Source organism: Cyanistes caeruleus, chromosome 2 (genome assembly GCF_971803275.1).
Source record: "Cyanistes caeruleus chromosome 2, bCyaCae1.hap1.1, whole genome shotgun sequence".
NCBI classification, from domain to species: Eukaryota; Metazoa; Chordata; class Aves; order Passeriformes; family Paridae; genus Cyanistes; species Cyanistes caeruleus.
In genome coordinates this window covers 2,805,731-2,822,292 of record NC_141702.1, presented here as the reverse complement: position 1 = coordinate 2,822,292, position 16,562 = coordinate 2,805,731, and the positions used below count along the sequence as shown (strand labels likewise).

The 16,562-nt window shown below is 43.6% G+C and overlaps 1 protein-coding gene across 3 annotated transcripts in view; it reads right to left on the bottom strand.

The window, feature by feature from the left end:
* Positions 1–16,562, bottom strand: part of MSRA (methionine sulfoxide reductase A) — a 238,834-nt gene that overhangs the window by 124,938 nt on the left and 97,334 nt on the right. For all 3 annotated transcript variants that reach the window (XM_086875419.1, XM_086875420.1, XM_086875421.1), the window contains exon 3: positions 606–725. In XM_086875419.1, coding sequence (XP_086731545.1) covers positions 606–725 — 120 coding nt within the window. The remainder of the gene's footprint in view (positions 1–605; positions 726–16,562) is intronic.

Below are 16,562 nucleotides of genomic sequence, written 5' to 3'. Positions count from 1 at the left end.
TAAATCATCCCTTTTCCCACTTTTCACAATCCCCAGCAAGTTTCTGCCTTTCTGGCTGCCTTGCAGCACCTCTGCACAGGGCTTCAAGTGTCCATTATTACTTGTTAGTGTCACCTTTCACACCCTTTCCATGAAGCCCACGTGAGAGTTTGTCACTAAGAACAAGCCCCAGCATCAGCATTTGCCATAAAAATGTTAACAAGAAAATAGACCAAAGGAAAACTTCCAAGTGAGTCCAGGAAAACCAGGATTTTCTCCACCAGCAGCATTAGCTGGCTGCCAGGGGTTCTGTGGTTCAGAAAGAAACTGCTTTGGGGTTTTGTAGTGCAGAGTGAAAAAGAAATGCAAGGGTTTGGCCTGGAAATGACAGGATGCTGTGCACTGAACTATGTGAGAAATTAACAGATTATTAATCAGAACAGAGTATCTTCTCATACACTGACTCACTAATTATTAGGAGACAGCAATCCACAGATTCCAATACAGTTTAGGATGTAAAGCCAACCCCAAGTCTCCTTATTCAGTCACTCATTTCACTCCTTGTTTTCATTAATAATTCAGGATTCTGCTCCTGACCCTCAAAAAACTAAAGAGGAAGGACTCACCTGAACACACCTCTTTGTAGGTGGGGTTTGGGGTATGTCCTCCTGCATAACCCACTTGAGTGGAGTAAACTCCTTTCTGCCTCCAGAACTTCCTCTCAGCTCCCCAGAAGCAGCCCATACCTGAAAAGGGCACAAAATACACATTGCCAGGTCAAAATCTGCCAATACTCAATCACTCATTTGCATATTAATTGATACAGGGCATAGTGGAAGGAACATCTATAGGCAGCACCTGCTGGTTATGTGTTTTCCAAGTTTATTTATAGGGTAACTATAAAGAGAAATCCACTCTGCATCAGAGCACGACTCAAACACAGCTTGATTTATGCTTCTGAATATCAATTTATCACAGAGGGCAAACCTTGGAAGGGCTCAAGGCCTGAACAAGGAGAATTCTCATGCAGGCACCAAAAAAAAAGTTCCTTACAAGGCAATTGTGCTGTTTGTACAGCACCATTTTTACCTGAGCTGATTAGGAAGCTGTCAAAACACAATAATTTGTATTAATGGCAAACAGTTATTTAATTTTCTGCTTTCAGGCAGAGGTGGCAGCAATAATGGATTGTATTATATGTTATATAAAGGGAAAAATGCTTCAGTTGAACAATTTATGCACAGAGATATTTGATGTTCAGACAAGATTTTTTTGTAGTCATTCACCCCCATAGCCAATTATCAAAGGACATCAGACAGTTTAAGGGTGTAAATTAAAACCTCTCCTGGTTAAAGGAATTAAGAAGCAAACACACCAACACTGACAATTGTCTGATGGCTTAGTTAAACAAATGTTTAAGGGACTATTTATTAAATTATTTATTTAGAGTGTCATGGAGATTCCAGTATTGTCAAGCTGGAGCAATGAATTTTCCTTTTCAGTGATAACATCCTGTTATTATTCCCTTTCTAACACAGTTGAAATGAAGACAGTAAAAATAAACTAAATATTAAATACACTATTTCTATATACACAGAAATCAGTGATCCATGAGAGTTTTCTCCTGATATCACTGAAGATATGACAGGTTAAAAAGTCACAGAAATGATCCTTCACAACCAGAACGGAGCAGCCCCTCCTCCAACCTTGATGGCTCACAGTGTTCTTTCTTTGAACCTTCAGAGATTAACTTCAAATTTAAGTTTTGATGCACCTAAAAAGTACAGAAATGGGATTTCTATTTCTAATTCTACTTCTAAGGTGCTTAATCAAGCTGCAGAAATTAAGAGCCAAGGCTGCTCCTGGAGATCCTGGGAAAGAGGCAGGAGCCTCCTGAGGACAATTCCTGCAGAAGACATAAATTGATGATGAAATTGCAGTTATTGTTCCCTGATTACACAGATAATAAGAGCTCTTGGACTTGGGCTCCTAATCTAAAGCAGGCTGGTGGCTTCAAGCCCTGTCCAGCCTGGCCTTGGACACTTCCAGGGATCCAGGGACAGCCACGGCTTCTCTGGGCACCCTGTGCCAGGGCCTCCCCACCCTCACAGCCAACAATTCCTTCCCAATATCCCATCCATCCCTGTCCTCTGGCACTGGGAAGCCATTCCCTGTGTCCTGTCCCTCCATCCCTTGTCCCCAGTCCCTCTCCAGCTCTCCTGGAGCCCCTTTAGGCCCTGGAAGGGGCTCTGAGCTCTCCCTGGATCCTTCCCTTCCCCAGGTGAGCACCCCCAGCTCTCCCAGCCTGGCTCCAGAGCAGAGGGGCCATTCGAACTCTCATGGAATTGGGCACACCAAGGCTGTACAAAACTGCTTCCAAGGGTGATTTAACTTCTTTTGGGGGTTGTCCCTTAGATCCCAAATCTGTATCTGCACAAGATGCATAGAAAACAAACTTCTGCCCAACTCTAATACTTCAGTGCTTTGCATCCTTAATATTCCAAAGGAATTTTGAGCTCCAGCTGCCTAAAATCCCATCTGTCCCCACAGCAAGTGAGGCTGAGGCTCTCGCTGGAACGACTCTGGAGCCAATTTATCAACCCACCACTGGCTGTTCAAACACGCTGAGCGGTGGCCAAGGAGCAAAATCGTCCATGCCAAGGAATAGGACAGACGCACATTCTCTTCCACATCGCATTCCTGGGCTGGCACCTGAGCGTGAATGAGCCACCCCAGACTAAGGAGACAATCCAAACTCAGGTTTGAGTTCAGATACAGGCCAAATTTCAGATACAAAGTAGAAATGCTCATTCTTAGTGTTTTATTTCAGGGATTTCAATGTTCAGTAAGTACCTAATGTTGTTGTTGAAATCCCTGGTCATCAGGGCTATGACCTGATCTGTATTATTTGGGATTCTATCATTAATAATCATCTCTGACCCCCCTCTCCAGGGCAGTGGTGGAGCCCCCATCCCTGCAGGAATTTAAAAGCCCTGTGTGTGTGGCACTTGAGGACACGGGGCAGTGGTGGCCTTGGCAGAGCTGGGGGATGGTTGGACTTGGTGTTGGAAGACTCTTCCAACCTAAACTAATCTGTGACCCTGTGGATTTGAGCAGTGAGCTGTGTCCCCATCATGGACTCCTCCATTCTCCCCTCTTCCAGCTGATGCCTGAGTTCATTGTGCTGCCCTTTCCCAGAGAGAGGGATTTCATTCTCCTGAAGAACCGCTCTCATCATTTTCTCAAGTGCGCTGCCACCTCACACAAACAATAAATCCTCCCATCCCCGAGAACAGATAAAATTGAAATCTTTGTCATAATAAAACAACCTGCTGGTAAAGAGACATAATTTACAACAATCCAGCACTAAATTGCTTTCCCCAGCATTAATCCATTCAGCTGATGTTTGTTATTCTGCTAAAGTGGTGCCACGTTCGACACAGAAATTGTCATAAGGAGAGAAATATTAACAATAAAATCCCACATAATATTCTGGAATTAGACACGTGAGCTCATGGAGTGCCTGTTTTCCAGAGCATTGGCTGCCTCCAGCCATGGTTAATATGGACAATTATTACCAAAACAGAGAAATCATTTCAGTTCAAGATTTCACATGGTATTGTAGTACAAAGAAAAAAAAAAGCTTCCTTCCCTTAATTATTACTACTTTAGTAAGGAAACTGAAGAAATAAATAATTTAAATAATAAATTTAAATAATTAAATAAAAACTCAGAGGGGGAAACAAAATAGTAAAAAAAAAAAAAGAGAGAAAGTACCATAAAAGCAAAATAAGCCACCCATATTATAATTTAAAACTGGAAAACATGAATGTGATTTTAAACTATTCATGAAGTGATTTTCATAATCCCCAGTACTGGGGAAGTGAGTGCAGCTTTGGAGTTACAGAGGGAGCTTCTGGAGGCATTCCTAAGAGGATGAAAAAAAGGAAATACAGGGAAACACACTCATGTTCCCAGAAAAAAAAAAGTCTTATTTGAACATAATGGGTATTGCAGAGGAGTGTTTTAGCACTGAAGACATTTGTCACTTTTTAATTGCTAATTTGCAAAACAAAAACAAGAATAGTGATGAGTTTTGACTGACTCTTAATTGGAATTTCAAAAGGTATTTTAGAATTATTTTTTTTTCTGGTTTTGAACTTCAAACCCAAACAGATTGAGACAGGAATCTTTAAATGTTCAAGCATCCCTATTAAAAATATTAATCCAACAATTGGGGATTAAATTATAGAATCTATATTCCTTTCCAGCACCCACACCCATTTTCTCCTGCTATTCTCTTTATGGATCCATACTCCTATAGATCCTCTGTACAAGGTTTTTTGTCACCAAGAACCCTGTGTTTCCATAGGCAACACTGTAATTTGCATATTCCTAATAAATAGCATAAACTGAAATATTCCTCTAAAATAATGTAAGCACAATGCTACTCTGATAAGAGATAAGCAACCCATTCTTAGAGATAAAAAAAATTTGAAATATTCCAAGACAAACAGAGCAGAATGGAACCCCAGGTGCTTGCAGGGATGAGCAGCATTATGGATTAAACACACTGACCAGGTCTCCATTGGCTGCACAGAAGCTTCAACATCCAGGAATTTATTTATTTGCCTAAACTATTGAACTATTAAACTACTAAACTATTAAACTATCCTATTTGGGATCATTTGAGATGCCTGAGGATGTCCAGGACATTTGTGTGCACAAGGCTGACATAAATGACACAGAATTTGGGAGAAACATGTGAAAGGGCAGGGAAAATGCTCCTGGACATGGCAAATGGAACTCATGGAATCATGGAATGGTTTGGGTGGGAAGGGACATTAAAGATCATCCCACCTCACCCCCTGCCATGGGCAGGGACAACTTCCACTATCCCAGGTTGCTCCAAGCCCTGTCCAACCTGGCCTTGGACACTTCCAGGGATCCAGGAACAGCCACAGCTGCTCTGGGCACCCTGTACCAGGGCCTCCTAAACCCTTGCAGGGAAGAATCCCTTCCCAATATCCCATCCATCCCTGCCCTCTGGCAGTGGGAAGCCATTCCCTGTGTCCTGTCCCTCCATCCCTTGTCCCCAGTCCCTCTCCAGCTCTCCTGGAGCCCCTTTAGGCCCTGCAAGGGGCTCTGAGCTCTCCCTGGATCCTTCTCTTCTCCAGGTGAGCACCCCCAGCTCTCCCAGCCTGGCTCCAGAGCAGAGGGGCTCCAGCCCTTGGAACATGTCTGTGGATTCCTCTGGACTCTCTCCAGCAGCTCCACATCCTCCACATATCCCAGAGCTCCAGGTGGGTCTCACCAGAGCATCCCATTTGCATATTTTAAGGCAGGAGAAACCAGTCCCTACTCCAGACACAGATATTACAAAACCCTGAGAATCTCTGAACCTGAAGTTGAATCAAATCTCCCAAAATACAGTGATTTTTGTCTGAAATTTGCTTATTTCTCTTCCACGTCCATAAAGAATGACCAACCTGACAAGATCAGTAGGACTCTGTGCTGCAGAGACAAAATTACTAATTCCAAAGTTATCTATCCTCATAATAATATTCAAAGCTTGTAATATTGTTAATTTTTTATTTTTTTTTGTACTGTGTACAGAAGCCATCACAGAACACCAAAAAATTGATTTGAAAACTTACTTGAGAACATTCCAGACATTTTCCCCCAATCTTACGAGGAACTCTACAATCTCTAAAGGAGCCCTCACCTCACCTTTGTTCTGATCTCTTCTCCAATACCTGTTTCCATCACATCTCAACGGTCCCTGGTCTCCACGATGATTCCCTAATGTAAACTCCTATTTATAATTCCATTATGCAAATGAGCTTAGGCAGTAAATTTACATCAGAAGGGTATTCCTGATCCAAACTCCAGCCCTACAAGCTGCACCCATTCTGTGCTAATTAACATCCATTAACTCCGGAGCTCGGTGGAAGCTTCCGGGACCCTCAGCCTCCCATTTATTCCATTTATTTGAAGAAACTCACAGTGGGTGCATTGTGTTCTATACTGGCCAATTTTCATTTTTTATAATATACACATATGCAATGTTTTCATTTGTGGAATATTTTTTAATTCCTTTTGTCCTTTGTGGAATATCCTTCTCTGGCGGCATCAGGTGCAGACACACCTGACTCCCCACCGACCTTTCCCTCCTGCCAGCTTCATTTCCAAGCCTTCCCTCTCTCCCTGCCTTCCCAGCAGTCCAACAGGACATCCAGAAGACTCCTTTTTTTTTGTCATATTTTGAAGAATGAGTGCTTCATTTCCTTGGCATGCCAAGCCTCTGCTGGCCCGCCGCCTGCCATCCCTACACCCACACTCCAAGGCACTTTTCCATGCAGCAGATTAAGGAGCTGTTCCCATGCCAGCAATGCTTCGCTGAGGAAGATGAACTGCAAAGGACACGGATCCTGCTCCTCCTTCTGTTAGCAGGATTTCGGGATATATTCCACCAGCTGGGAGGGGTGTGTGGGGTGGGGGGGGAAATGTCAGCTTTAAATATAATAAAACGTGCTGGGAGAACAAAGAGCAGAGTCCTGGAAACCTCTTCCCAATGCCCAGAGGAGAGGAAGGAGCGGGACAGGATCTTTCCAGACGGAGGAGCCTCTCGTGCCAAGCTCTGCTCTGAGTCCCTGGGAGCAGTGGCTGTGCCAGCTGCTCCAATGCCACAGGATCCAGCCACAGGCTGCTCCCATATATTGAGGCAGCAAAGGACAGCCAAGAGCACATCCCACCGGCTACCTCGCAGCTTCCTGCCCGAGCCAGCATCTCCAGGAGCTGGAGGCACAGCTGCCAGGATCCTGCTTCCCTTGGCCAGCACAGGACTTGGCCCAGATTTTGAATACGATTGATTTTGTTCCCTCTATAAAATCTGGAGAAGGAAGTGCTCAGCTGCTTTGTACTGAAATGATTTTTTTTACTTTTTTTGTTTCCCCCACCCCATCCCTCCCCAGTTGGAAGGAATAAATTGAGCCTCGACGAGTTCCATCCCTATAGAATAATGCTCATTCCATACATTTCAGCCAAATGCCGAGTGTGATTGGCATTTTCCTCCTTAAAAAAAACTGTGGAGAGCAGTTGGTACAGCTGATTGATTGAAGACAGTCCAAGTACTGATATTTCTGAGCACAGAGCCAAAGGGATATTGATGCTCTGTGCTGTGAAATTGTGCAGACCATTAATTCTAAGAACTTCTCAGGCTGAGGAGGGGACCTTGGCTTCACCGTGGAAGGTCAGGATAAGACCTTGGTGAGCACCATTGTGTTCCCTCCCAAAAAATAATGTGGGCAAGTAGGTGGCAAGGAAGCTGTGATGGGAACCTGCAGGTCTCTGGAGAACCTGTTGGGGAGAGTCCACAGAGATGTTCCAAGGGCTGGAGCCCCTCTGGAGCCAGGCTGGGAGAGCTGGGGGTGATCACCTGGAGAAGGGAAGGATCCAGGGAGAGCTCAGAGCCCCTTGCAGGGCCTAAAGGGGCTCCAGGAGAGCTGGAGAGGGACTGGGGACAAGGGATGGAGGGACAGGACACAGGGAATGGCTTTCCACTGCCAGAGGGCAGGGATGGATGGGATATTGGAAAGGGATTCTTCCCTGTGAGGGTTTAGGAGGCCCTGGCACAGGGTGCCCAGAGAAGCTGTGGCTGTCCCTGGATCCCTGGAAGTGTCCCAGGCCAGGCTGGATGGGGCTTGGATCAACCTGGGATAGTGGGAGGTGTCCCTGCCCATGGCAGGGGGTGGGACTGGATGAGCTTTAATGTCCCTTCCTGCCCAAACCATTCTGAGAGTCCGTGATCTCCCTGTTTGGATAATGAGATTAAAATGTCCTGGGAACTCAGGAGAACATCCAGAATATCCAGTTTATACACAGTGGATGTTCACCTGCCTACCATAGTTCTTTTTGACTTTATATAACTCCATAGCACCAGATTCTCAAAAGATTAACTTTTGCTGTCTAGAGGGAAATACTCCTGTCAGTCCCTTTAGCCCCACTCCGATTGTGAATACAAATCCAAGAGCAAACTGGATCTCAAATCCCTTGAGAAGTGAGCAGAAACAGCTTTGTTGAACACTTTGATACTGTCTGTGCACTTACACAACTCTTATTAAGGCCTTGAAAATCTAAAATGATCAAAGCCATGTCCTCAAGATAAAAATACAGCATGAAACTACCCCAGAGCCTTTGTTCTGAATATTTTCACGTCCTTGTCGAGGATCTGGAAAGAATTCCAGAGTCAGATTGAAATGCACTCTCATCTTTTGCACAGCACTGAGATTCGTAGGGTGCTTTGGCAGCCATCTGGATCCATACAGGATTAATGTTATCAATCAGGATTTAAAACAAAATTGTACCATTGATACCCTCAGGGGTTTAACATCCAGCAGCCCCTGAATATCTGAGCAATCACAGAATATTTGAGATCACTGGGAAACAATCAGCTAAGAAATGGTTGGGAGGAATAGGGAAAAAAACGGTGAAATGGAGAACAAGTTGAGCTGAAAGAAATAAAACTGCTGATGACAGATGGCATTAAGAGGATGATCTTCCTCGATGAGCGTTGGCTCTAATGCTCCAACAGGGTTGATAAATATGTTGAACAGCTTGCCTGGGGCAAGTCAAACAAAGCCCTGGGCAAGAAATTTAAAATGCAGTTTGCCTAACAGAGCAACTAAAGAGGAATTTCTTGGCTCACCGTTTTGCCAAGATGTGTTCTGTTCACACTGCATGAATTCCCAGGGAAACTGTTGGGTTTGCTTCTTTTTTTTTTCTTTTTTTTTTTTTTTCCATAGGAGAAGCAGAAGCCTCATGTTCATTCAAATTAACAAATGCCCAGGAAATTGGTTCCTGCCTGTGGCTGCTGACGTTGGACGCGGGCGTGGGCACGTGTTTGTGTACGGATGGATGTTTGGATAAAAGCTGCACAACAGATTATTGCAAAAGGAAAAGCAGATTATCATCAGAGGGAAGGAATATTTTACTGTCAAGAGAAAAACTGCCATGTTTTCAGCACGGGAAATGTGTCAGAAGGATGACTTTGGAAAAAAACCCTTGAAGACAACAGCACTCAAACTGGGAAAAGCAGTGGGGAGATACAGAAAACGACTGCAAAATGTGTTTATCAAACCCATCCTAAAGCATGTTACAAGCTATAAATAATACAAACTCAACAGGATTCAAACAAAGCTGAAGCCAATATCCAGAATGTTAATAAGGCATAAAGCACAGTTGCTCTGAACTTCCCAGGCAGAACACGAGAGGTTTCACATATTCCTATTTCAATGCAATTTAGAGCTTAACCAGCAGAGAGCAGGGACAGACCCACAACTTCCCAGGGTGGCCTTATTCACTTATTCACTTATTCACATCCTTTCCCACCCAAAAAGCAGGAATATTTAAACCATTTATTGTCTCAAAAATCAACGGAGCTGCTTTCTGGTGACTCCACACAATAAAATTCCATTGCCAAAATTCTCTGTTGGAAAACTTGCCTCTGTTGGAAAACTTGCCTCTAATTCCCAGAAACTGGAAGGTACAGCCCAGCCAAAAAATCATTCCTGGTGACCTGAAAGGTTCTCATCACACACTGGAAGGAGAATACGGAAAAGCAGCAAAAGGCCAAACTTTGTGGCCTTTGAGAGCTGGCCCAGAATGTCCCTGTGCCCATGACACTTCCCCAAACCTGGCAGAGCCAGGAGAACAATGGTGCACCTCAATTTCCACCCATGAGCCGCACCCGGAGCCTCCAGAAGTTCACAAAGGATCTGAATAATCAGAATCTCAATAATCCACTTTTCAGGAAGAGAACTTGTGAGAGTGAAGAACGCCAAGAACCTTTGTCAGTTCTTCCCTCTCTTTTTCCTTAATCTTGGGATACAGACTTTGTTTCTAATCACTGCAAATAATCAAACCTCATATAATTTATAATATATTAAATATTATTTAAATGCTGCACAATCGAGGTATGAGTGGTACCAAAGCAAAACAAAGAATCCTTTTTGGAAAAATACCAAAGGATCCCAATCACAGGTCTTTGTTAAAAATCTCTTTCTCATTTCTTGCCTGTAACTTTCAAAGGTCGGACTCGATGATCTGAGAGGTCTTTTCCAACCTCAGAGTCTCTGATTCTGTGTCTATTGAGTAAGACAAACACAACTTAATAAAACCTTGATAAAAAGGAAGCTTTCACAAATTTTGCTTGGTTTGTGTTCTTTAGTAAAATTTTCACAAATTTTCTTTCACAAATTTTGCTTGGTTTGTGTTCTTTAGTAAAATTTTCACAAATTTTCTTTCACAAATTTTGCTTTGTTTGTGTTCTTCAGTAAAACTTGGGATAAGTCATAGTCACAGCCCCAAGGCTGCCAGAGCTCTGGGAGTGTTTGGACAACGCTCTCAGGCACAGGGTGGGATTTTTGGGGTGTCCTGTGCCAGGCCACAGGATCAATCAATGACTCTGGTGGGTCTCTTCCAACTCAGGATATTTCATGATTCCCTGAAGATCAGGCATGAGAGAATAAGTAACGGAAACATCTAAAAATAAATTGAGAATTCATCCAAAGAAACAGTTCATTGTCTTACTCCTAAATGTTTCCATGGTAAAAATTGCATTTGGTCTTTGATCACGGGAACATCACAGATCCCAGACTGGTCTGGGTTGGAAGGGACCTTAAAGCTGATCTCATTCCACCCCCCTTCCACTAGACCAGGTCAAGGTCCAGTCTAGTCCATAGATTAAATTGAGTTTCATTCATGAAAACGAACTGAAATCTGTCTACTTGGCTTTGTATAAATCATCAGTCCCATTATATTTAGACAGGTGGAGCACTGGGAAAAAACAGGATGAGCTGGAGGCTTTGGGAATTCAAGGCTCAACTCAGACTCTTTTTAGAATTTAGAGTTTTCCTCTCTGAAGCTGATTTCCATCATTAGCAGTGCTGCTATTTTCAAACCCACAGAACAAAATAGCAACATCCCCAAAAGTTGCCTTTTTCTACTTACAGGGTCGTTCATATTCCTACATTCCATAAACATCAAAGAGAACTGTCACAAACTGTAAAATTCAGGAAGGGGAAACCAATAAACACCTGTTTCCTTTCATGTTTGGGGATTTGGGAATGCAGCTGATTGAATGTTTGTGGCTGGGATCAACAGGCAGCATTTTCCATGAACAACTGACTGATACCCAAAGCAATATTGCACCACAAATGGACCTGACCCGCAGGAAAGAAGAGCTATTCACAAAGCAGGAACAATCAGTCCTTAAGTGCAAAGTGCTGAGATTAAAATTGCTTCTGTTTCATGTCTAATCCATTAAAGAGTCATCTCAAGGAGTCCTGTAGGCACCTGATGTTTCTTGGCCACAAATATGATGCTTGAAGTGTCCCAAGGACACAAAAGAAAATGTCGAAGTTTATGGTCAGAAATCTGATTCCTTGAACTATTTGTTTACTCCTTTTAATTTCTCTTATCAAATAAATTATTTGATCGATGAAAATGTGATGAATAAAAGCGTCAGAAGTTCTTAGCACGGCCCTGAATTGTCAAAAAATGGAATCAAACTTATCATAGAATGGTTTGGGTTGGAAGGGACCTTAAAGATCATCCAGTCCCACCCCCTGCCATGGGTAGGGACACCTTCCACTATCTCAGGCTGATCCAAGCCCTGTCCAGCCTGGCCTTGGACACTTCCAGGGATCCAGGGGCAGCCACAGCTTCTCTGGGCACCCTGTGCCAGGGCCTGCCCACCCTCACAGGGAAGGATTTCTTGCTAATACCCAATTTAAATCTGCCCTCTGTTGATTTGGAGCCATTCATTCCGTCTTGTCCTGTTACTCCAGGTCTTATTCCAAAGTCCCTCTCCAGCTCTCTTGCAGTTCTTCTCAGGTACTGGGAGGGCAAGGAAGTCACCCTAAAGCATCTCTTCTCCAGGCTGAACAATCCCAGTCCTCTCAGCCTTTCCCACAGCAGAGCTGCTCCATCCCTCTGCTCATCCTGGTGCCTCTTCTGGACTCTCCCCAGCAGCTCCACATCCCTCTGATGTTGGAGCCCAGGGCTGGAGGCAGCTCTGCAGGTGGGGTCTCACCCGACGGGGGCAGAGGGGCAGAATCTCCCCCTCCCCTGCTGCCCACTGAGGTTTCTGGGCTGGGTCATGTCCAGCTCTCACCCACCAGCAGCACTCCCAACTCCTTTTTCCAGGGCTGCTCCATCCCTTCATCCCCGGCCTGGATTGATCCTGGGGGCTGCCCCAATCCAGGTGCACCACCTGAATCTGAACGAGCACAGCAGAAAGCTCACGGATTTAGTCACTAAAGAACACTAAAGTCACTAAAGAACAAATCATGCCTCAACCTGGCCTCCTCTGTTCTTTAAAGAAGAGAGAAGTTTCTTAATATATTATGTTTCCAAAGTCTGTTAGGGATAAAAAGAACCGCTGCTGCAATAATGTGGTGAAGAGATTGAGATAGAGCTACACAGTCCTATCATCAAGCTGATTATTTGCTTCATTGCAAAGCATCACATCTTTAGTTCAGCCATTGATTTGAGGCTTTCAAATCATTTTGTGATCTTCCTTCACTCTGAGCATTCCAGCGCTTGGCAGAGATTCATTTTAGATCATCCCCGGTCATTTGCCACACTTTAGTGCTCCACTACTCAAGTAGAACTTGATGTACACAGAAAATAAGAGATGTCATCAGGGCTGTGTAATCCATTTCATATAAATCCATCTCTGCAATAACACCCAAGCTTTACCCTTGTCTTGTGAAAATCTCTCTAATCTCCCAAGCCACCTTGGGGAGCTTGAGATAGAGAGAAGCAAAACAAAATATATTCTACTCTTATAAAAGCAAAGAGCCACGTTTTGTTACCAGCAAAATAGGAATCACTTCTAGGGCCTAGCTGCAGAAAATAATAACTTGTTTACAAGGTTTGTTTACTGCAAGGAATAGAAAAATTGCCTTTTCTTTCCTTTTTTTCTGATGACTATTGCTGAGTTAAATGAACTTCCATAGCCACATTCAGGAAAAGTAATCTCATATTCCTTATTATATTCGTAGCCTTAGATTTCAAACAACAATAGAAAGCTGTAGGCACCCTGACAATTATTTAAACCTACAATCTATAATTGCTCAGGAGCAAAAAAATAATTACATTCAAATAACGAGCAATTCAAGCAGTCCTTTTGTCCTCCTTTACCCTTAACCCTTTTCCAAACCAATAAATGCTTTCCAAGTGCACCTAGATCATTCAAATGGATCTATTTTGAACCATAGCTGTCCTTAATGGAAATATGGAAGTTCCAAGAGTTATTTTCTCATCTGTTGCAAGCCAGTGAAATGATGGTGAGTTCTCACTTGCAAAAGAGAATAACTCTTCCTACCCATCTCCAAAAAAAAAAAAAAAAAACCCAAAAGATAATTACTCAAGAAAATACCGGAGTACATTGCTAGAGAAAAACTAATTTGTATCCAAAGGGGCAGACAGAGGCCAAATATTAATGTGGTTAGTCATTTACCCATCGTGCAGCTCAATCATTCCCAAAAACCCTGGAGTGGCAGCGTTGGACAGAAAGGAACTATAAAAAACGCTGAGGCAGAGTGGCACCAATGGCTTGGCAAAGGAATTGCCAGCAAAGTCCATGACCTGCAGCTCTGCAGATCCATGGTTTACACAGACATCCCAAAAAAAGCACCCTGTGCCCTCCAGCTGTGGTTGGCAGGAGACTGAGCAGAAGGGCTGCAATAAACAGCCCCTCTAACCCTGGATTTTGGGGAGCCTCTGCCACAGATCCTTGTGGGAATGTGTTTGGATAACTTCAGCTATCCACGCAGGCTGGGATAACTCCACAGTCACCGGGACAGAGCTGTGGTGCCCCAGGGTGGGAGCAGTGAGAGCCCATCCCATGCTCTGCATCCAGCCCAGCTGAGCCCCAGCACTCCTCCCATATCCACACCACAGACACATCCAGAACGAGTTGTTGTCTTGCTTACAGCATCACTGTGCAATCAGTCACTTTGTCTCCTTTGGAATTCTGGGGGTTCTTATGGACATACAACTCAAAGGCAGCTCAGGGGCAATTACTGGGATGTTTATCAAGTTTGCAAAATTTGTCCGGTAGAAAAAGATTCACAAATACCTTTAAATTTTTATTTCTCGTGACTAATCACAGAATGAAAGGATGGGTTTGGAAGGGACCGTAAAGATCATCCACTGCCACCCCTGCCATGGGCAGGGACACCCTCCACTATCCCAGGCTGCTCCAAGCCCTGTCCAGCCTGGCCTTGGGCACTTCCAGGGATCCAGGGGCAGCCACAGCTTCATCTATGCCAGGGCTTCCCCACCCTCACAGCCAGGAATTCCTTCCCAACATCCCATCCATCCCTGCCCTCTGGCAGTGGGAAGCCATTCCCTGTGTCCTGTCCCTCCATCCCTTGTCCCCAGTCCCTCTTCTGGAGCCCCTTTATTCCCTGGAAGGGGCTCTGAGGTCTCCCTGGATTCTTCTTTTCTCCAGACTGTCCAAGTTACCCAGGATACCCAAGATGAATTACTCCCAGATTCACACAAGGGTGTCCAGCAAACTACACAGTGGTGTGAAGAGAAACCAGGTGAGCAACCAAAAATCCTTCTGCATCTAAAAAAACACGCCCAGATCTTTAATGCAGTGAAATAATCTTGGGTTTACTGGTCTCCAGAAAACAAAGCAAATTAAAATCTCTTCATATACCCCAGGGATAAACCCCATCCCACTGGCTGAGTCTGAGTTTCACCATTTTAACATTTAAACACCTACACTTGTCCTCTCTTGGCTTGTCAGGAAGATTCCACAGAGTTACCCGAGTGAAGCCCATCCTGCTGTGCAGGGATTGTCTGGAGCCTTGGGATGTCCTCAGCTGGTGCAAATTCAGGGACTGACAGTGCACGAGGGACAGACACAATGACAACAACATTCCCGACCACGTTTTCCATCCCAGAAGAGCCAAGAAAAGCTGGATGGCCATTAGATAAACGTCACCCCTTTGGATACCAGGAGGACACCCTGCCCTCCCTCCCTCCATCCCTAATTCCAAACACATTCCAGCATTCCACTCCAGCTCCATCCCCTCGACTGGAGCACATGTCTGCTTCTGCATAATTCATTACATGACTCTCAATAATTTTCAGTCAAGGTTCAAGCAGGAATATGTCACACCAGTATTAGATTATTTATGAGCATAATGTTGGATTTAAGCCAATGACATACCAATAAATTTTATCTCCAAGCCTGACATATCTCATGCTGTTTTCCCTGGCTCACAAACAAATAACTACGGCTGTCTCAGAATTACTCACATTCAACTTAAACCAGAATGGGTTTTTTGTGATTAGTTCTTATCTTGCCTGAAAAACTGATCATGTTGTTTCTTTCTTCCAGAGGCTGAAGTGTGGTTTTGCCTTCATTTCTCAAGAGTGTCCTGCACAGAGAACAAATTCAGGTATTCCAGAATAAAAATCTGGAATAAGGTGCTGTTTGAGTCTCTTAAAAGATGGAGTTTTTACTCTTTTCTAAAGACAAAAGACTTTTTGTCATCCAGGAGAAGCAGAGCCTGTACTAGTCACCATAAATTGCCATTGAAAATAATCTGAGCATTACCCAAAATAAACTAATAAATAATGTACCAATAATACATAAACACACATTATATATAAATGTTTCTTAATATAAATACTGTTATATAAATATGTACTGGGACATAAAGGATTTGTGGAGCAATTCTAGGAGCAATTCTTCCCATCCAACCTCATGCGAACTTGGAATAACTGCACTGAAATCTCCACAATTTGCGTTCACATGTGACAAAAGGTGCCCAAGCTCCCATGACAGCCACTGGAGATCCAGTTGCAATGGGATGAGGTGACCTTCAAGGTCCTTTCCAACCCAAACTATTCTGGAATTATATTCCAATTGAGCCCTCCACGTTTCAGGAGTATTTCTGAGCCAGTATTTTAAAAGTTGGTGAAGATTTTTGTATCTTTGATCTGGAGTAAAGTTATCTAATGATGTATTTTTTCAGTAACTTCATCAGATAAGAAAAACTCCTGAAAATCAGGAAAATCACTCTAAATTCTCCCAGACTAAATAACCCAATAGTAAGTAATCCATATTTTTTAATATAGGACCCTCTTTTCTGTGTCTCACACACCCAGATCTAAAATTTCCAGGCTGTGCCAGCATTTTTATTGTGAAGATAAATCCATTAGGATCCGCTGACAACGCTTTGTGGATGTCACAATATATCTGAAATGATCAAAACAGCACCACTTTCCCCCTCCAAAAACCCTCTTACATATTTTTTTGGTGGCTGAGCAGAATAAATCATTAGCACTCCGTGTGTTTTATTCCGTGTCACCACTCTCTGTGCTTTATTAGCAGGAATCCAAGGATAAATCCAATGGTAAATGTGCCCATCCCAGCACATAAACAAACACACACACAAATATATCTCCTGCAAAGCAGCATCAATCTGATCAGGGCGGCCTCCAGTCATTAACAGGATAATTTACTTCTATTTCCAACTTAAACCAACTCAGAATGA